The sequence below is a fragment of the Lolium rigidum genome, chromosome 4 (genome assembly GCF_022539505.1).
Source record: "Lolium rigidum isolate FL_2022 chromosome 4, APGP_CSIRO_Lrig_0.1, whole genome shotgun sequence".
Taxonomy (NCBI): Eukaryota; Viridiplantae; Streptophyta; class Magnoliopsida; order Poales; family Poaceae; genus Lolium; species Lolium rigidum.
Window position 1 is genome coordinate 214,918,980 of NC_061511.1, and position 22,084 is coordinate 214,941,063.

The following is a 22,084-nucleotide window of genomic DNA, read 5'->3' on the forward strand; positions in this document are numbered from 1 at the left end:
GCCATTCCATAATTAAGAAGGTGGAAGAAATATTTCTTTGTTTGCCACCAGATCAGGCAAAAAAAAGTGTGAGTCCCCGGTTTCAAATATACCCGGGATATAGCCTTTCAACCCACATATTTTTTCCTCTGGGAATTTTTCCCATACCCATCCTCCATTAGAAGTTTGAACAACCAGTTACTAAGGAGAGAGCTATGTTTTAGGCGTCAAGATCCTGGATGCCGAGGCTCCCTTGGTCTTTTGGACAAAAGAAACTTGTACATAAGTAATCCAATTACTAGAGTACCCCTTTAGGAGGCCTGGAAGAAAGATATCATACATATAGTACCATATTATTATTATTGAGCACGCTCATCAGGTTAAATCACTAGCTACTGAGCTCCAAATACTACATAGTACATGCAAGCCTCTAGATTTATCAACTATTCCAATGAAGGTAAAAAACACATCGAATTTCTGGACAATGCAATAGTTGAGATATGAAAACATGCCTCGGGTCAATCAAGCCCATTTTTCTGCGGTCTTTTACAAATTAATCAGAATAGTTCAGTACTACTGATTTAGATTAAAAAAAACTATCCAGATTATATTCCAGCAGAGGGCAAATGCTCCATCCTATGTGCGAGCCTCTCATCATAACTCCCCCCGTATCCCCTATCCACACATCACCATCGATCTGACTACAACTCCCCCTTCACCCTCACCCAGACACACCAGCCACCACCCATTTCTGTGCACAGGAAACAACGGCATACCACAATCTTCCAAAGACACAAGCCTTCTCTGCATCACAGAAACAGCAAACGAGAAGACCACCAAGATACACATGCTCTCCTCCTGGTCCTGGCACCATCAGCATATGAAAAATTTGTCAGCTACTACTAACTAAGAAGTGCTACACTATTGGACGCACGCAAACAGAGAGAAAAGAAGCTTCAGACTTCATTGTGCTACACGAGCTTGTTTTAGCTTAGGGATAAACATTTGCGGTGCCAGCATGGCATGGATGAATAAGGCCAGCCACATGTTCCTCCGGTGGTCTTCGGTTGCAGGCTAGAGATATGGAGAAGGTTTAGCCGCCTTGGCCATTCACACATGCTCCTGCTCCCACCTATGCTTTTGCAAGCTTTCTGATGTGCAGAGCCAGAGCTGCCTGTCTCTGCCCTCCAGCCGGTTGAGGCGGGCATAGTGATGAGCCGACGGAGTCATGCTAGTGCGATTGGGATTCGTGGTCTTAGCATCCTTCGCGGCGTTTACCCTTAAGAGAGGGAAGGGGCCTAACAAAGGTACGTACATCTCTCTCTGATGGTTCCTCGTGTCTGAATTTCTCACTCAAGCTCTGCTTCATTGCTTGTTTCAGACAATGGCCAAGCAAGCAAGAAGAAGGATAGGACTCGGGGTTCTGAACATGTATGTATTTCCAGTCTACTATAAGTTCCAAGTTACAAAAAACTCTGTTGTACTAAACTGTTCTTGTTCTTTCTGACTTCTTCAGGGGGAGAAAGAAGAAGAGGCGGAAGAGGTTAAAACAATCAGCGGTATCATAAACTCAGCTCCATCAGTGGATGACGATGATGATGACATGTTCTCAGAGATCGAGAGCCTGTTGGGTGGGGAGATCGACATCCCGATACCGAGCGACAGATTTGACGTCAAGGAGCGGTCACGGTACAACGCCCATATGGCGAACAACGCCGCCGAGATGGAGAGGCTGCGAAGCCTGGTGCATGAGTTGGAGGAGAGGGAGGTGAAGCTCGAGGGCGAGCTGCTGGAGTACTACGGCCTCAAGGAGCAGGAGACCGATGTTACCGAGCTGCAGAAGCAGCTCAAGATCAAGACCGTGGAGGTCGACATGCTCAACATCACCATCAGCTCGCTGCAGGCGGAGAGGAAGAAGCTGCAGGAGGATGTTGTCCGAGGCGCAGCGGCCAAGAAAGAGCTCGAGGCGTCGAGGACCAGGATCAAGGAGCTGCAGCGCCAGATACAGATGGAGGCGAACCAGACGAAAGGCCAGCTGATGCTGCTGAAGCAACAGGTCATGGGGCTGAAGGCCAAGGAAGAGGAGGTGGCCAAGAAGGACGCGGAGATCGAACGGAAGCTCAAGAAGCTCAAGGATTTGGAAGTGGAGGTCCTTGAGCTGAGGAGGAAGAACAAGGAGCTGCTGTATGAGAAGAGGGACCTCATGGTGAAGCTGGATGCCGCACAAGGGAAAATAACAGAGGTAGAGAGTAGTACTTTATTACTCTTACTCTGCAAAGTTTCGAACGAAAAATCGCATTTACTGACAGTACAACACAATATTCAGCAGCAGTTCTTTGTAGCATAATCATTTGCATGGCCCTAGAGGATCCTAGTTTTTGTGGCAGACTAGCAGTGGTTCTGAAACATTTGCTGGATTTGTCTCTATCCGTACAGGCCTATCCTCTTAGCTTGTCTCTAGTTCAAAACTAGTATTTTGCTTTTGTTTTCACTTGCAAAAGGTATCATAAATGATATGCTCTCTCTTATATTGCTTTTTCTTCCTAGAAACCAAACCAATCAATTAGTTTCATGACCAGGACTGCAAATTTTGACTCTTCTCTTGCACATAATGGCATGGTTTTCGCTGTAACATTCTCATGAGGACAAGAACTGAACAGCTTAGTATCAGGATAATTACAACTTCCATCCCTGTTCAACAGAACATGCTGTCAGCTGAGGTGTTTTTCTATATTGAGAAATAGCCTTATATTTCAGACCCATATCACAATTCTAGACTTCTACAAAAGAAGAACGCTAGCTAGTAAATTTTATATCAAGTATTGGATAGTTTGTTTTATGATATACTTTCCAATAATGTACTAATGATATATCATCTCCCTGCAGAGTGATGTGGTTGCCCATGCAAGAGATGAGATTAACAACTTGCGACATACAAATGAGGACCTCACAAAGCAAGTGGAAGGCCTACAGATGAACAGATTCAGTGAAGTAGAAGAGTTGGTGTACCTGCGGTGGGTCAATGCTTGTCTGCGATTCGAGCTCCGCAACTACCAGATACCATCAGGAAAAATGTCTGCCCGTGACCTCAACAGGACGCTTAGCCCAAAATCACAGGAGAGGGCTAAACAGCTAATGTTGGAATATGGGTCTGAACGAGGCCAGGGTGACACTGACCTTGATAGTGCTCCTTCTTCTGCACCTTCTTCCCCCAGAAGCGAAGACTTCGACACTATGTCAATTGACAGTTCTTCTAGCAGATACAGCTTCCTAAGCAAAAGGCCCAATCTGATGCAAAAACTCAAGAAGTGGGGGAGGAGCAAGGATGACAGCAGCTATTTATCATCGCCGACACAGTCCCTGACCAGTGGCTCTCCAAAGAGGAGCCAGAAACCAAAGGGCCCCTTGGAATCTCTCATGATCAGAAATGCAGGAGATGGTATATCCATTACAACGTTTGGAAAGAGGGAGCAAGATTCCAATGAAATGGATGACGCGAATATTGCATCTTCATTCCAATTGATGTCAAAGACTGTTGAAGGCTTTGCTGATGAGAAGTATCCCGCTTACAAAGACAGGCATAAGCTCGCTACAGAACGGGAGAAGGCGGTCAAAGAGAAGGCTGAGCAAGCTAGAGCACAAAGGTTCGGTGGTGGCTATAGCTCAGCTCTAGTACCATCTCCAAGAGCTGCACTCCCACCAAAACTTGCTCAAATAAAGGAGAAGAAGGTCCCTGCAGCTAATGTTGAATCCGGCGAGCAATCTAGTGATAACCAGAACAATCCCCTGGCGGTAACCCAGTTGAAGCTTGCCCAAATTGAGAAGAGAGCTCCAAGAGTCCCCCGTCCACCTCCCACCGCATCAGCTGTTGCTTCAGGAGCTACCAACACTGCAGGCGGAGCACCACTGCCGCCACGTCCACCAGGTGGACCTCCTCCTCCGCCACCACCTCCTGGGAGACCTGGTGGTCCGCCGCCTCCACCACCGCCTCCTGGTTCTCTATCCAAGAGCGTTGCTGGTGGTGACAAGGTACACCGTGCTCCGGAGGTTGTGGAGTTCTACCAGAGTCTCATGAAACGTGAAGCTAAGAACACAACTTCTTTGGGATCAAAAACATCAAATGTTTCTGATAACAGAAGCAACATGATCGGAGAGATTGAGAACAGATCAACGTTCCTCTTAGCAGTAAGTATCTTCAACGGCCCACCTTGCATAAATATCCTGCCAAATTCATGTCATCCATTATTAGTGCAGCCCACTATAATCGGTCAGTAAAAATTCTATGTAAGAAATGACCAACATTGTCAAAAACTTGGAATTTTTCAGGTCAAAGCTGATGTGGAGACACAAGGAGATTTTGTTGAGTCGCTAGCAGGTGAAGTCCGAGCAGCAAGATTCGTGAACATTGATGATGTTGTTGCATTTGTACATTGGCTGGATGAGGAGTTATCTTTCTTGGTAAGACCACACAAACTTTTCCACATTACGTATTCTGCACATGATCTGTAACTAAAAACATCAATTAACTTATTTTAGGTTGATGAGCGAGCGGTGCTAAAGCATTTTGATTGGCCAGAGAGCAAAACTGATGCATTAAGAGAGGCTGCTTTCGAGTATACGGATCTGCAAAAATTAGAAAACAAGGCTACATCATTTGCCGACGATCCCAAAGTTCCATGTGAAGAAGCTCTCAAGAAGATGTATTCGCTGCTTGAAAAGTAAGTATCTCCTCTGAACTAGGTATTCTCCTAAATTGCATAGTTCTTCAGGGTGAAACAATAAATAATACGAGAGAGAATAAGCAATATCTAGTAAATTCCAGAATATATGTGACAAAATCATTGTGTCGATGAAATAACTGTGCCATGCTTATGACAGAGTGGAGCAGAGTGTTTATGCACTTCTTCGTACAAGAGACATGACCAGCGCACGATACAAGGAGTATGGAATACCAGTTGACTGGCTATCGGATTCTGGAAAAGTTGGCAAGGTGTGCATCTCTAGATTATATCTATTGCTACTGAATTACCAACTTATGTTGGCAACCTTACTCAAAAGAGCACTACATACGTTTATTAATTCCTTATAAAGATGAACAAGTTTCTAGTAAGAACATGCACCAAGAGTTGAATAAAAATTCTAATTTCACATGTCTGTGTAGATCAAATTGGCATCAGTTCAGCTGGCAAAGAAGTATATGGAGAGGGTTGCCTCAGAGCTCGATGCGATGCAAGGCACTGAGAAAGAGCACAACAGAGAGTTCTTGCTTCTCCAGGGTGTCAGATTCGCATTCCGGGTTCATCAGGTATACAACTATTTAAAGTTTATATACCAACAGTATGAGCATTTACAGGTACATCAGGGAGTTGAAATCAAGAACTTACCGTTCAACATTCTACAGTTTGCTGGAGGCTTCGACGCGGACAGCATGAAAGTTTTCGAGGAGCTGAGGAGCAAGATGAGCACACAGGCACCCGCTCCGCCGCCATCGGAGACATAACACGGAGTCAGGGTTCCACGCTTCTCTTCTCTGGTCTGTTTATTCAGATGGCAGGATTAGTTGGCTAGCTAAACTGTACAAAAGAGAGAACTGTAAATTCCAATGTTGTCTTGTATATGTCAAGTCTACAGGTTCTGATTATACTATACGTATACCCGTTTTTGTCCAAGTTTGTTTGTCGGGTTACCCTCTGTGACCGGGCAGTTTGTAAAGAGTGAACCAGTCATGAGATACCTACTTTTTGCTACTCTTATGAGTAATGGAAATTTCTGCTTCAGTGTCAATAGAACCTTATCATACTGAAATGTCTCCCACTAAATTCAAGCAATACTAAAACAGGAGAAATTTTATAGCGAAGAAACTAGGAACAGAGGGTTGTTACTTGGTCTCTGACAGTGTAGTCGAACAGTAGAAACCCAACGGTTGAACACCAGAGCGGCCCTGCAGACAGCGTGGCCGAAGCATATCCTCTGTCAGGTGTGGTGCTCTACACTGGAGAGGGGTATGGGCAGCGAGCGCGAGCAGGGAGAAGGCAGGGTTTGCGGCGGTGAGCCCTACACCGAATTTCGAATGGAGTAGTGAGCGCTGCAACTGGGGGCGGTTGCGCTCGGTTCGACGCCGGCAACGCGCCTGCTGGAGCCGCCTCGGATTGCATCGACGGTCAGATCTAAAGATGGAAGGTAGCCGGGGATTAGCTTGTGCCGCTGCCGGGACGGGAACTTGGCCGGCGAGCAGCTTACCGACGGCGGCGGCGACATGATATGGAGCAGCGGACGGAGTCGGGAGATGGGCTTCATGGGTTACCAAGGAATTTGACAACTACCATATGGGCCAGTAGCAGATAGCTGCTCCCACCAAAACCAGCCCATGATAGCCCACCTTGATAAGTCTCAGTACACTGCTATGGTGAAAGCGTCGATTTTTTTTTTTTTTTTTTAAACAGAAGGCTCGACGAGCCCAGCTTTGAATTAACAAAGCCATCAACCGGCCAGGAGTACAAGGTAGCACGCAGCAAAGAAAAAGAAGAAAAAAGAAAAAACTGGGGACACCAGCTAGAGATACAAGCCCAGGTGGTGAAGAGCTAAAGCCTACAACAAAGGAACAAGCAGACCAGGGCCAGGCCCTAAACTACAGGTTCGCCGAGAACGCCCAAGACTTCAGCAAAACACCGGCGGCTCCCCGAGACGCCACTCCGCGGATCTGAAAACCATGCAGGGCTAACACACTGAGCAGCATTTCGAACAGAGGACCACCAACACCCCGAGAGCTGGCTAACTACGCTAGTGAAGCCGGCGAACCTCCAGAGCTCGAAGGGGGAAACATCATGACAGCGCCTCCAGGAAGGAAAATGGCGCTCGCGAGCGTCATCGTTGTCGGCACGTGACCAGCCGTGCAGTGCTTTCGCGGGAGCTTCAGCACCCACCCCAAGAGAACTCCTAAGTCTCAGCGCATGCCATCACGACAAACCACCAGCTGCTGAGGAACACCGGGGTGCCTCCTGCCACGACGCACCCACAGACAGCCACCCTAGGCTTGGGAATGGCCGTGCAAAGGGGAGACACACCGTCTATATGAAGTCGGGTACTGCCTGACGCATGGCCTCAACGAAAGGGGCTTCGAGGAGGAGCTCGGAGGATCGCTAGTAACTAGGGTAGCAGACAAAACCCAGGGGCAGGCAACCGGCGACAAGATGAGTGTCATGGCCACGCCTCCAAGAAGGTTAACGGCGTCCAAGGACGTCGTCGTCGCCGGCAATGGCAAACGCCTTGCATTGCTTTCGCAAACATCCCATCGAGCTCGCAAGCGTCCCTCGTAGGACAAGGCGTCCGGTGGTGCCACACCGCGACCGCGGAGAACAAAACCGAGACACACCGTCCCCCGGTGGTCAAGGGTGGCCGGTGGGAAACGGGAAGGCGGTGACGGCGACCGCCACCGCACCAATGGAGCACCCCCTCCCAACCACCAAACCCCGCCATTCTCCGGCCGGAGCAAACCAGAAATGGCATCTTGGTCCCTACCAAGATCGAAAAACAGAGGGAGCATGGGCACTGCCAGCCCGGCCAAAACCCCAGCGACGGCCTCGACCCGCACCCTCCTCTGCCGTCGGGGCACGGGGCAACACCCGGCTGCCCTCGGACGGGACCCGTCGGGACACCCCGGCCCGAGCCGGACCACGCCCGGCCCGCACCAAGGCCCGCCGGCCCCGGATCTAGGCCCGCCGCCGCCACCCCCGGCCACGGCCGCGCCGGCGCCGGGACGCGCCGGCCGAGAGCCGCCCGCGCCGCCATCCCGCCGGAACCACGCAGACCTCGCGCCCGGCGGGCGCCGACGCCTCCGCGCGCAGACGCCGCCCCTACCGCCCGCGCCGGCCCGCGCCGCCACCGCCAGCCGAGGGGGAGAGGGGGCCCCGCCGCCGCCGGCGCCCCGAGGCTTTGCCCGGAGACGCCCTCCGGCGGCGGCGAGGGAGGGAGGAGGCGGAGGGAGGGGTGGGGACGAAGCAGAGATTAGGGTTCCGCCCTGCCGCTCGCGGGAGCGGGCAGGACGAAACGTTTTTTTGCTGAAACCGCGTCGAAATTTTTCCGAAACACAAGGGAGAAAACCTTAAAATCTACAGTAGTAGTTTTAAGGTTTCAAAAAAAAAATACAGTAGTAGTTTTAAAAATACAGGTGCCAAGTTAATTAACGGAGAACCAACCTGAGGTTGGGTGGCTAGGAGGGTGGTTGTACCCCTGCCTCACCGCAGTTCAAACCCCGGGTTTGACATCTCGTGTGTCTCATAAAGGCGGAATATTCATTCAGGTGGGAGGCGACGTTCCCGTCGACGCCGAGGCGCCCGTGGTGACTTCGTCAATTTCAAGATCCAATCCGCCAGCTCAGTCTTCCGGAGGTGCTCATAGGGGTAGGGTGTGCGTGTGTGCGTTCATAGGGATGAGTGTATGCGCGTGTATGTGAGCGTCTACGTTTGTACCGTGTTTCTCAAAAAAAAAGTTAATTAACGGAAAAGCGGTCGAAAACCATTGCAGCGCGACCAGTTGAATGGGCAAAAGTAGAAAGGCGGCGCACACCATCGCTAAGACCACTAACGAGGCCCTCATGAAAACATGCACGTGAAATAACACAAAAAACAAGCAAACAATCGACCGCAAACATCGAAAAACATGGCAACCTCAAATGTTGAGGAGCAAGCTACAATGGAGACCTATGCATAGGTGGCCCAACGAAGGATCACCGAACCGGCTATTTGCCACCCGTGGTCGTCATTGCTTGAACCTTAACACCATATCTCTTAACTTCACTACCACAATAGAAAACGGAGATCCCATGGATCCACTGAAGAGAGGACTATCGAAACCTTGCCCCGACTTCGAGTTCACATCGGGCAGTATTAGCTTGCCCTTAAAATCTATAGTAGTAGTTATGTGTTTTTGTGACACTATTTATATTTGTCTTTCTTATTTCTATGCGTCTTGGAGTTCACATTGGGCAGCTTTCTGACAATTGTGTGACAGAGTGTCGCTGCTTCGGTGTTGGCTCTTCGTTCCGCTTGCCTGGCAAGGCTTTCGTTGTGCTCTGCACACACTCATAGTTTTTTGTTGGGCTTTACATTGGTTCTACATCATTGGTTGTGAGCAGTGATGGTCGATTTCTGGTAGTGGTAGGCCTCTAGTGGCGCTGCTTACGACGGTGGGGTTGTCTAGACAATTGCGGTGTTCGTTGGCTCACCCATGCTCGGGTGAACCCAAGCTCAACAACATAGCTCGTCCAGCGTTTGCTCTTCCTCTGCGTAGTCTTTTTATAATAGTCGTGTGCTGGCTATTTCGCGTTTCCGAATGTAGTCTCATTGGTAGGTTTATGTCTTGTGTGTGTAGTTGTTTGGTTCAACACATCTTGTATATTCCTCACCGTTTAGAGCCTTATTTTGTTATCTAAAAAAAACTCGTCAGGTGTAGTATCGCCAGATATGCTCTCACGCTAGGGCGCATGTTGGGAAGATGAAAATCCGTAGTATCCCCGGATATTGAGATAGTCATCACTAGAGAAAGAGCATAATAATAATAACACCAGAAAAATTGAGAGTTGACAGTCCAGCGATGCCGCCGCGTCCACGTCGTCTCCAACCAGAACGAGGGGTCGAGGGCGCCTCGGCTGGGTGTCGTCGGCGTTGTCCAAGTCTCCGGCGAGAGGAGCGCGCGCGCGTCACCCAAGTAGTGGCCACGTCGATGCGTACCAACTACGTAGTACAAGCGACACCGTCACTGCCGCCCGCCGCTTGGAACCGCGACAAGGCATGCCACGCCCACCTGCCGCTCCGGCAACGTAGGATGAGTCGCCGTGTCACTGTCCCAAGGCCTCGAACCGTCGGCACGTGGCATCAGATGCCCACTAAACACCACAGCATCTGCCGTTCATCCCGCCGGTAAAACGTAGAAAAGAATCCGATCCGAAGAGCACGGTGCAACGACAAGCGGACACAGCAAGCTCTGGCCATGGTCGCACACACGTCGCGCATGCACACTCCGTCCACGCCACGCGCTCTCTCGCCCGCCTCCCTCTCCGCCCCTTTAACTCTCCTCCTCGCCATTCCTCTCACCCAGCTGCCACCACCACTACCCTCCCCTCCACTCCCACCACCGTCTCCTCCTCCGCGAGCATGGCGGATCGGCAGCAGCAGCAGCAGCACGGTGACTCGCACGCCCCGGACCCATCAACCCTCCTCCACCGCGTGCAGGCGCACGCCCCAACCTCGACCCAGATCGTCGGCCTGCTAACCCTCCTCCTCGCCGGCGCCGCGCTGCTCCTGCTCGCGGGCCTCACCATCACGGGCGCGGTGGTGGCGCTGGTCTTCCTGGGCCCGCTCGCCCTGCTCACCAGCCCCATCTGGGTGCCCTTCGCGCTCGCGCTCTTCGTCGTCGGCTTCGCCGCGCTCTCCGCCGCGGGCTTCGCCGTCGCCGCGCTCGCCGCGGCCACCTGGGCGTACCGCTACCTCACGGGCCGCCACCCCGTCGGCGCCGACCAGGTGGACCGCGCCCGCAGCCGCATCGCCGATACCGCCAGCCACGTCAAGGACTACGCGCGCCGCGAGTACGGCGGGTACCTCAACAACCGGGTCAAGGACGCCGCGCCCGGCGCCTAGCTAGGTAGATCCCGCTCGATCGCCGCCGTGCCTGCGTGCGCGAACCTAGATCGTCATCTCGTTTTTCTTCGATCCCTGCTCGATCTGTGTATTTCCCCTGTTAGTTGTTGATCTCAAGGCTTTCTCGAACTACTCGCTAAATTAGCTTGGTAATTGTCTCATGTCGTGTCTTGCACCACTGTTTTCGGTCTGCTCGATCGTAACACGTCCTCACGATAGGTTGAATTGGCCATTCAGCTAGCCTGGAAAACCGATCGACCGGCAAGTAACTAAACACGGAAGCAGTAAATAATCGCAAGAAATTAGCCACAGATTTTGGCAAATGCCGGACTGCGTTGGGCATTTTCGGCAAGACGCGCGCGTGCAGCCGTAATGGCCGCGCGCCGTGTCCCGCTGCAGTCTGCTGCCGTGCGTATACATAGGACCGTGCCACCCCGCCGACTCCTCCTTCCTCCCCAACTCCGACGCACGCGCGCGCGATGCAGATCTTCCACCTCACCTTTGCGTGGTTGCTCTCCTGCATGGCGCTCAACGCGTCAGCGACGGTCGACCACGAGCCCGTACACTCGTCGAGCGTGGGCTGCCAGGCGTCGTCGGCTTGCCCCTCCCCTTCGGCGTTGGAGGCGGCGCCTCTGCAGCGCAGCCACTCCGCCTCGCCGCGGTGCTTCGGCGCGCGCGGCAGCAGGCGGAAGGGGGCTGCGACGCCCAAGGGCGTCCTGGTTTCCGCGCCGCCGGCCGCCGAGGACCTGAAGGGGCACCGACGGCAGCGGAAGAGCCGACCGGCCGGCACCGCATCCGTGTCGGGCACGGGCTCCTCTAGCACCGCCTCCACAACTTCCTCCCCCTCTAGCGGAGAAGGGCTCGGATTCAGGACGTCCCATCAGCCGCCGTGCTTCGGCAGCAAACCGCCGCGGGGCCGGCGTGCGCGATCGCCGAGGAAGCACGAGGAAGCGAAGAGCGGCGGTGTGGGCAGCTACCTGCGTGAGATCTCTAGGACACTGATGCGTGGCAAGGCGAATAATTTGCCGCCGACGACGACGACAAGGCCGACAGCGGGAACCGTGCGAGAGTGCAGTCGCCCGAACACCATCGCGTCGGAGGAAGATATTCGAGCTTTTGTAGCTGCGAGTGCCACGACCAGGAACATCGAAAAGAATGGGCCGCCCGCCATCCCCTTAGGTTTAGTGTGACACATACTAGAATACTTCAGATAGTTTTAGTAACGAAGAACAGTTCAGGCTTTTGCTTATGAACTCTACTTTCAACCTTAAAGCCAAACTTTTGTAAATAGCCAAAAAAGGATATATGATTTCAATTATTATTTCCAAATCTATTTTTTCTTTAATATATGTGTTTTATTACTTAAAGTTACTAAGCATTACACCAACCTCTATATAACTAAGATTACATAGCGGCTCAATTCTAACCATATCAAAAGATAAAAACAAAAACTGTGCAATACATGTAATCCCCTCAGAAATTTCAAAATCGCCTAGGATGATGGATGACTAATCCCTAGATTATGTTCCCATTTATATTAGATAAAAATATCGTTCGTCGTGTTCTTCAATCATGTATGCACTTCTTAGATAGGTCGTGATTCTCCATACGATACAAAATGACCATAAACAAAGCAAAGGCTATCTAAAAAAATACAAAGCAAAGTTGTTCATCGGTACATAACCTGCACTGCATAAATAAATTATAATTCTCCACACTCAGAAAAATCTTAGCTCACCATCTTTCATTGCACGCTCATCATTCTGCTGTTTATGCACGCTCTTGTCTTCCTCGTCTCGTGCACCCGAACGCCTGTAGCGTCCGTCTCCGCCCCCCACGGGCTCCTGCAGCGTGAAGGTGTGGACTCGGGAGTATATACCTAGGCAAAATTTGGGCCGGGTCGGGCTTCGAGTCGGGCCAAAAAAAGCACGAGGCAGAAAGTCTAGGCCCTAGCCTAGCCTGACCGTTGGGCATAAAAATTGAGCACGGGCCCAGTCTAAAGCTCAAAAAAGCCCCTCCGGACCTGGCGTGACTATGGCCAAAATCGTGTTTTCCACAGCCTGAAGCCTGGCTCGGCCTGACCGTCGCACTTAAAATATCAGCCCAAGCCCAGCCACACATACAAACTTGGCCCGGTCCAGCCCGAGTTTTTTTGGGTCGGGACATCCGTGTTGAGCTAGCAGGGTGGAAGGGTGGGGCGGGGACCACCCTAGGATTTGGCCCAGCCGATATGTCTTGGGTAGAAAATAAGGAAAAAAAAAGAAAAACCCAACCCAAATTAGATCCACCCTAGTAAAATGGTCTGGATTCGCCGCAGCCCATACCAAGCTATGCTCGGGAGACAGGGCTCAGGGGGCACTCATGTTTGCCGACCTGGTGGACACGACGTTAGCACTGCACAACCTGCGTGGTTGCGGAGGCTAGCTGGCCCGCAGCCCACTAGGAGGTAACTATCGTTTTTTTTTCCGTTTCGTTCTCTTTTCTTCTTCCTCCTATTTCTATTCTCTTTCTTTTTTACTTTACATAATCTAATTTTCCTAGAAAAATCTATTTTTCACAAACATAAATAGTTTTCAATAGAAATATTTCAAATCCAGAATTTCTAATTTTGAGAAATTTTTAAATTTGAACAATTTTCTAATTTGAATAAATTTTATGTTTGAACAATTTTAAGATATAATCTATTTGAAAAATTAAAGATTTTTTAAGTTGAATATTTTTAAATCTGAACTTTTTTAAAAATGTAAGCATTGTTCACTTTTGAACATATTTCAATTTAATCATTTTTCACTCTAGAACATTTTTTAAATTTGAACATATTTAAACTTAAACCTTTTTAAGAAATGCACAATTTTCATTTTTTTTTAAAATAAATCTTAAGAAAGCAAAAGAAACAGAAAAAACAAAAAAAAAATAAAGAAAGAAAGCAGAAACAAAAAAAAATAAAAAACAAAAAAACGTGAACTGGGCTGACCAGGCAGGTCCATACCGCACGTGGGGGTGTGCGGTGCGCAGTAACGACTGACCTGATCGGTGAAACCTATTTATCGCCCGCGTGCGTGAGGGAATACGCTCTGCACGAACGGGGTGGCAACTTGGGCGTGGCCCGTAACTTCTTTGTCATCCGGTTTTCGCGGTTCTTCTCGGTTCTCTGTTTCGGTTTTTTTTTTGTTTTTGTTTTATTTGTTTTCTTCTTTTCCTAATTTTTTTAAAATATGAATATTTTTTTGGCAATTTTTTTTAGCAAATTTTATTTCTGAACAAAAAACATTATGAACAAACAAAATTTGAGCAAATTTTTTTGTGAGCAAATTTTATGTTCTAAAAATAATAACTATTAACAAAAATGTTTTTGAGGAAAAAAATTGCCCCAATTTTTGGTTCTGAACAAAAAATTATAAATAGATTTATTTTAGCAAAACAAATTGAACATTTCCAAATTTGATTTTTTTTGAATTTCAAGATATGTAGTTTTTGAATTTATGATTCTTTTTGAATATGGCAGATTTGAATTTATAAAAAAATACGAAAAAGAAAAAAACTGCTGGAGAAACCCGTCCCAGACGGCTAGACCGACCGAACAGGGGCGAGCTGAGGCGAGTCGCTGCGTGTGTCCGTTGTTCCCGCATGCACACGAGCGGGGAATAGTACGACCCGATCTGATCGGCGTGTACTATTTTTTCTTGGTTTCTAAGCGCACGCTCGATCGAGCACTACAGGCTGGAAGTTGTACTCCAGGTTAACAGGATTTTGTTACGAGCTGAGCTATACCTGCGCATGCAAGGGCCTCCCATTTTTCCCGTGGGGATTAATATCAGGTCTTAGTTGACGCAACCCACTTAACAGCTAAGGTTCATGGTATAAAATATATTTTTGTAGATTTCACAATGAGTGTCATGTTTGATATATATACCAAAAAATTAATCAAAATAATAGAATTTTCATGTATAGAAGAAAACATATAGAGGTAAAATATATAATGACATCAACAGATGGAAAGGTAGGCCAAATTATAACAAGAAATTATTTTGCACGGAAAATGATAGCCGCAACTTGAGAATGAAATGTAAATAAATTGTTACAACTAAAAAGTTTGGTAAATTATTAAAATTCTTGAAAATCACAACAGTAATTAAATCAAGACTTACAGCATCAGAGAGTTCCACATAAATAACCGAATCGGTATTTCAGAAATGGTTTCGTTTACAGAGCTTGCATCACCAAACATGCAGCAGACTTATCACTTGTCATGAGAGTTGTAGAGGAGATTCTTAAAAACACTCGCAGCCAAAGTTTACCTATTTTCAATTCATGCATGTCTTGACGTGTTATGATGAGTATTGCATCTATTTCCTTGGTTTCCAGTCAAATTATCAACGTCATCTTGGAATGTAGCCCCAAAAACTCTTTCTATTGTAGTAATTGGATCAGTTGACCTCATGAGCTTTTCTTTTGATCTGTTGACCTCATGAGCTGATGCAAGCAATAGACTGCTGCTATGTAAAGCATCTACATTTGAGGTGATTCGGCGTCGAAAGTTCACTGCACATGGAGTCCCTTGGTGACTAATACGTGTAAGACATCTGAATTATTGCCACGTACTTTTCGGTGGCCATCATATTCGGGTAAGGTTGGTGTGAGACTATAAGTTTGTCCCCTGAGGTCTTGGTGGCGCCGATGGCCTAACCTAGTGGCATGCCGATGGTCGTAAGTGATGTTTGGTGCTTCTCAGCGGCATGTTCATCCACATGGTTATCATTTGTGTGACAACCATATTAGGACCATGCTCTTAAGAAATTGTCTCTGGTTTCAAAGCTAGAGTTATGGACGGGGGGCATAGGTTGACAATAGTTTGATGGTGCTCTATGAGTACCAGTATCGATCTCCGGGTGAAACCCTAAGTCTGGTCTTTAGTTGTTGTACCTTGCAGTGGTGGTTCTTATGCGCCGCTTCCTTGTTGATAGCCTTGTGTGGAGATTGCTCGAACTTTCTGTCTAGGGAGAAAACTCATGATCCAGCCTTTGTTGAATCGCGTTGGTGATGCTCACTCGTCTTTTCTTTTAAGAAGGATTCACTTGTGGAGAACCTTTTCAAGTAGTCATGATGTTGTCAACTATTCCGGCTATCGTTTTTTCTTCCTTTATTGTTAGTTTTGTCATTGTGTGTGTCCTTGATGTCTACCTCCTGATCGTGTTGTCGGAGATGCTGAATATCGTGTCGATATTAATATATCCCTAAGTAGGAACTATTTTGTTGTTACCTCACGTCACTTAACTCCATCGCTTCACTCAACACCTTTCTAAACTAAAATTGCACATAGATGTTTATTCAGTTATCCCAGCATACTAAACACATGTGTACGTGCTTGTGCTAAAAGAACTCATAAACCAGCACAGCCAAAGACCATGATCATCTTTCCAATTTCCATTGACTATCCCGTTAAACACAGTCGGCTATGCATCCATGTGAAATTTAATTAATCACGACACTTCAGCTTGAGACCAAGTAAAGTCATGATATGATATCCAAGACTTGATATGAAAGAATCGTTCGTGGTACTCTGACCCCAGCAGCCACCAGCCAGCGGCACAAACTCCCTAGGCACCTCACCACCAGCTTTTGGTTGTTGGTCAATGGTCAAATAGTGCAAGTGTGTCAAACATTCATGCAAAGGAATCTTCAACCAGTTTACTTGTCCAAGCTCTGCCACATATTCCTTTGTGTGCCATAAATCCAGAATTGATGTTTCATCAGAATGCGCCTGACTTCCATCAAGCGGATCAATGCTGACTATCGATTCCTACAACTCTTGCATGCAATGTGCTAAATATCTACTCCCTCTATACCGGTTTATTAGGCTTAATAGGAGAGGCACTGTGATCTAGGTTAATAGCGATTGGATCATGTATTTGACGTTGAGGTGCTGTTACTGTTGGACGATTGTTTGGTGCACGCATTAGTTAAGAAGGGGAAGCTGAACAACACAGTCTAGGCCCACAGCGCAGCGACTCCCTCCTGCTTGCATGCAACCAGGAAAAGGAATGGTTAATTAGAAGCAATTAGACTATCCCCAATGGAAGTACTCCCTCTCTCACAGTTTATTAGGCGTGCGCGTACCCCTAGGTCGCAAATTTGATCAAGTTAGCGTTAGTTATATGTCTTAAAAATTATATCATTAGAAAGTTTAGATGTTCTATATTCTAATGATATAATTTTTGTATTTAATAATTTAAATTATATAGATCAAATTGGCGACCTAGGGATACGGGGAGAGGAGGGAGTATCATAGTTAATACTATCATGCATCCCATGCATGTAAAAAAGCTGATATGGCAGTACAATTAAAGATGAGAGAGAGGATTATATAGGTAGATATTGTATCATAGCACGTAGTACTAGAAAATTTAATGTCAAATACATCTTGTACATAGATATACATTAAGATTCTACAAATCAATTACTAATATAAGAAGATTATGGTACTAGTACATGATACCATGCATTGTGGACATAGTAACATGTAGTCGTATCATACGCATAATACTTTTATATGATACTATACATTGTGACTAGTCTTAAGAGGGAGAGGTGGGTGCGCTGGTTTCGAGGAATTAGTCAATTAATTCACGTATTAATTAGCAAAACAAGCCTAATTCTTTGGCATATTCTTAATTCTATAGTAAGCCCAGTAAACCGGTATGAAGGGAGTAGTCAACTTATTACTAGATGATAGGGTTCCTAATTAACGAGCTGGCGACAACATAGTTGTCACGTCGGTCCTTGATATATTTTTGCACTTTTTCTTAGGTGTCCCCCCTCCTTGGTGAACTGAAACACATGAACGTCGCAATGATTCAATGATTAGAAGTGAATAAAAAGATATAAGTACAAGCCCTAGAGTAGCCCATACCGTCCGTTTAAGTCTACACGGTTCAGTAGTCAGACATGCATACAATGGTGTACGTTGAAACCCTAAACGTCTGTGTATAAAATATTTTATCGGCCACATTGGCTGGTAGAAACATTAAGTGCACCTAGTGTATCTATACATGAGTATATAGGGCTTAATATGGGTTTTTGCGGGCTAAAAAAAAAGGCACCGGGAAAAACTTACCCTTCAACTTTTGGGGGTGGGGGGGCAGCGATATTTTTAACGTTGTATCCTAAATATTATGTTTATGTGATACTATATTAAATGAAAAAAATTGAACTACAGAGGATATCGCACTACGATACAATGCATTGTGAAAGTCTATATCATTTCATAAATATTTTTGTGAGAGTGACTACCGTAATCTTCTTCATGCCCTCAACTCTGGAAATTGACCACGGAAAACCGAGGATGCGTGAAAATTTACTTTAGGAGGTAAAATGTCAAACATGGGGCATGTTGCCTTGACTATGAACCATTCAGTTAGCTTACATCACTTGGCTCCCTAGCTTAATTACCGCTTCGATCACTCACCAGCCACTGAGTCACCAGTACAAGTTTACTACCTTTGATCGGGTTTAATCGATGTTAAGAGAGATGCTTTGGCTACCCATACAAGAGAATAGTTTAAATATCATGCTCGAAGGGCTCAGCTTTGAATTAACAAAGCCATCAACCGGCAAAACGTACATGGTGACAACAAGCAAAGAAAAAAAAAGGGATAAAAACTAGGGATACCATCTAGAGATACAAGACCAGGTGGTGAAGAGCTAAAGCCTAAAACAAGGAACACGTACAATAGAGCTAGGCCCTAAACTACAAGTTCATCCGAGAGCGCCCATGACTTCAGCCAAACACCGGCTCGGCTGAGGCAGAAGCCCCGAGATGCCACTCCGCGGACCTGAACCACGCAGGACTAACACACTGAACATCTTGGCACATAGAGGACAACCAACTCCCCGGGAACTAGCTAACTGCGCTAGTGAAGCTGGCGAACTTCCAGAGTTCCAAGGGGGAGGCTTCAGGACAACGCCTCCAGGAAGGAGAATGGCGCTCGGGAGCGTCATCGGTGTCGGCACAGGCAATCTGTACAGTGCTTTCACAGAAGCTTCGGCACCCACTCCAAGAGGACGCCTATGTATTAGCGCATGCCATCAGGACAAACCACCAGCTGTTGAAGAACATCGGGGTACCTCCTGCCGCGACGCACACGCCTACAGCCACCCTAGGCTTGGGAGTGGTCGCGCAAAGGGGAGTCACACAAACTATATGGAGCCGGGCACTACCTGACGCACGGACTCAACGAATAGGAGTTTCGAGGAGGAGCTCGGAGAGATCACTAGTAACTAGGGCAGCAGTCAGTGCCAAGAGGCAGACAACCGGCGATAAGATGTGTGTCTTGGCCACGCCTCCAAGAAGGTGGATGGCGTCCATAGATGTCGTCGTCGCCGGCAGCCTTGCATTGCTTTAGCAAACACACCATCGAGCACGCAAGCGTCCCTGTAGGCCAAAAAAAACCCAATGGTGCCACACCAGTCCCGTAGGAACGGAAACCGAGACACACCGTCCCCCGGTAGTCCATGGTGGCCGGAGGGAAATTGGAAGGCGATGGCGGAGACCGCCACCGCACCATTGGAGCACCCCCTTCCACCACAGATCCCCAACACTCTCCAGCCGGAGCATACCAGAGAGGGGCATCTTGGTCCCTACCAAGATTGACTGCACAGGATGCCCGAGCACCGCCAGCCCGGACTGACGCCGGCGACGGCCCCAACCCGTTCAATCCTCTGCACTAGGGGGCAAAAGGCAGCACCCTGTTGCCCAGAGACCAAACACCTCAGGCCAGCCCAGCCCGAGACTGCCCAGAGACAGCCCAGGCCCGCCGACCCAGATCTGGGCCCGCCGCCGCCACCCATGGCCACGGACGCGCCGGCGTCGGGACGCGCCAGCAAGATGTCAGCCGCGCCTCCACCCTGCCGGAGCCACGCAAACCTCGTGCCCTGGTCGAGCGTCGTCGCCTCATGTGGAGAAGCGTCGCCCCTGCCAACCGTGCCGGTCTGCGCCGCCACCGTCAAGCGAGAGGGAGAGAAGGCCCCGCCGCCGCCGCCGCCCCCGGGGCTTCGCCCCGCGACGCCCTCTGGCGGCGGCGAGGGAGGGGAGGGGGAGGAAGGAGGGACTTGCGGTACGTGGCTAGGGTTCGCCCTGCCACTCGCGGGAGCGGGCAGGACGAAACCGGTTGTTATTTGTGAAGAAGCTCTACTCAATATAAATGTTACAAGAGAATAGTCAAGTTCTAATTCAGAGAGTTTCGTACACTGGAAGAACCTGTAAAGTGTAAACCAAGTCACTGAATTGACTATTAGGTGTAGAAGAGTCTGAGAATCTTTACTAGAGGCCCATTACCACACGTGTATTAATTTGTCAACCCTGAGGCTTATATTTGACCGAACGATCAAGAGATAATATGATATCCGTGACTTGCTATGAAGGAACTTTCATGGCAGGAGAGATTCGTTCCATCGTCGACTCAGGCCAGAGGAACCACAAGACAGTGGCAGCAGCTCCCAACACACACCCCAGCTTAGCGGTTGGTCAATGCTGAAATACAAGTGTACTACCTCCATTCCAAACGAGTTATAGAAATTTAAAAAATCAAAGCTTAGTAAGTTTAATTAAATAAAAAAATATGAACATATATGAAGCAAATATACTGTAAAGTATATTTTACGCTTAATCAGCTAATATTGATTTGGTACCATTGATGTTAATTTTTTTTATCTATAACACCAATCAAACTTAAAGATTATTGACATTTTAAACAAAATTTACATCTTGTTTATTGAAACGGATGAAGTATTAAACAACAAAGTGACTGAATTAATCTTCAACCTATTTACTCGTCCATAATAATAGGTTTTGCTAATTGAGTTGACTTCTAAGGCTGGCCATAGTGTGTAGTACTCCGTTTCATATAGTAGTATCATGTATATGATATTTTTCTATGATACTAGATCCATAATGCATAGTATCATAGACTAGTATCATAGTTTTGCTATATTAATTGATTTGTAGAATCCCAATACAAATTTGTGTACAAGATTTATTTGATACTAACTTTTCTCGTGATGTGCGCTATGATACAGTATCTACCTATGATACTCTTAATCTTCTCTCACATCCATAATTACCTGCCACATCAACATTTTTGGTGGGGCTAGGATGCATGATACTAGCTATGATACTAGCACTATGGCTAGCCTAAACAGTACAGTAGGACCGTGTCGTGAGATTTATGCTAGCCATGGGTGGCAACATTGGTTGAAACTAAAATTTTCCAGTTTCACAGGAGATTGCAACTAAAATTTAGCTACTTATCGTATGGATAAAATTATCGGTCGACTAAGAATTAGATGCGCCCCTTATAATAGCGGCGACCTTCTAGATGTTCAACGTACGTTATGCTGGTCCTAGTTCCGTCTCGCATAACTTATCTGCAGCCAAGACCCATGAATTAATGCACGGGGAGGTGGTGAAAGAAAACGACGGCCGGGAACGACCAGTCCAGCACCATGTCACCAACGGGTGTGCGACTCAACGGGAGTACGAGCTAGCATAAAAGACACGAGGCGGCATCGCTATTCCACACCAAACATCACTACACCTGCACGGCTGCACCTCAGCAACAAACCGGCCATTATCCCGATCGAGCAGCTACGCTTGCCAAAGCTTCACCACCTCGCCACCAGACGTACTCTGAACACCTGTTGACCGATGGAGATTGAGGCGTTCCCGATAGGGTTCACCAAGGGCATCCGCTCGCACTGGCGCCGCCGCAAGTACCAGCGCCTGGAGGCCGGCGAGGGCGGCAGCAGGACCAAGGGCAACACGCAGCGCCTCGGCGGCGGCGCCCGGCGTTCCGGCGGGTGGCGCCTGCGGCTTCGCGGGCTAATCCTGCGCCGCGTGCGCGTGGTTCGAGCGGTTGTCGCGGCGCCCGCACGGCTGCTGGGGCGGCTGCGGGACGCGTACGTGGGCGGCATGCTGACGGTGGCCAGGAAGGCGGCGATCACGGCGCTGCCCAGCGACGGGATGTGGACGAAGCGCGTGCCGCGGCGGAAGCACCAGAAGCTGTTGCTGCCTGGGGCTGCGGCGGCGGCGCAACAGGGCCCTTCGGAGTTCGAGAAGCGGCTGGTCATGGAGATCTACAAGTCCATCGTCGCCTCCAAGGAGCTCACCACCATGCTCCACTCCTCCGCCGCGCACCTCACCACGAACACAGCATCAGCCTAGCAACCTGGTGTAACATTCATCCGTCACTGACCGGCGGCCCAAGAAGCCGAGAAGGCCGGTCAAGCACATGTGGTCGATGCAGGTCTTGGCAAGGCTTGGCTTGGGTTCAGCCGGCTCCTCTAGCTCGGTATAAGGTGGGTAGGTCATCATGGACCAATATGTGGAAGATCAAGTTCCCGCCAAATTTCAATGTTTTTCTGCGTTTGTGAAGCTGATGGTGGTGATGTAACTACTGATCCGATTGTTATGCAGA

The 22,084-nt window shown here is 48.4% G+C and overlaps 3 protein-coding genes across 3 annotated transcripts; all 3 read left to right on the top strand.

Annotated features, from left to right (window-relative positions):
* The first annotated feature begins 913 nt into the window (after window positions 1-913).
* Window positions 914-5,648, top strand: LOC124707035 (protein CHUP1, chloroplastic-like). The gene is made up of 9 exons (XM_047238696.1): window positions 914-1,286; window positions 1,361-1,410; window positions 1,496-2,221; window positions 2,866-4,164; window positions 4,306-4,437; window positions 4,516-4,697; window positions 4,858-4,969; window positions 5,141-5,284; window positions 5,381-5,648. Exons 1-9 carry the CDS (start codon window positions 1,208-1,210, stop codon window positions 5,477-5,479), a joined length of 2,823 nt encoding a protein of 940 aa, XP_047094652.1. The 5' UTR covers window positions 914-1,207; the 3' UTR covers window positions 5,480-5,648.
* Window positions 5,649-10,130: 4,482 nt separating this feature from the next.
* LOC124648235 (oleosin G-like) lies at window positions 10,131-10,766 on the top strand. Its single transcript, XM_047188028.1, has one exon. The coding sequence runs from the start codon at window positions 10,131-10,133 to the stop codon at window positions 10,611-10,613; it is 483 nt and encodes a 160-aa protein (XP_047043984.1). The 3' UTR covers window positions 10,614-10,766.
* A 10,549-nt stretch (window positions 10,767-21,315) lies between these two features.
* On the top strand, window positions 21,316-21,883 carry LOC124707113. The gene has a single exon (XM_047238772.1). The coding sequence runs from the start codon at window positions 21,316-21,318 to the stop codon at window positions 21,829-21,831; it is 516 nt and encodes a 171-aa protein (XP_047094728.1). The 3' UTR covers window positions 21,832-21,883.
* Window positions 21,884-22,084: the final 201 nt, after the last annotated feature.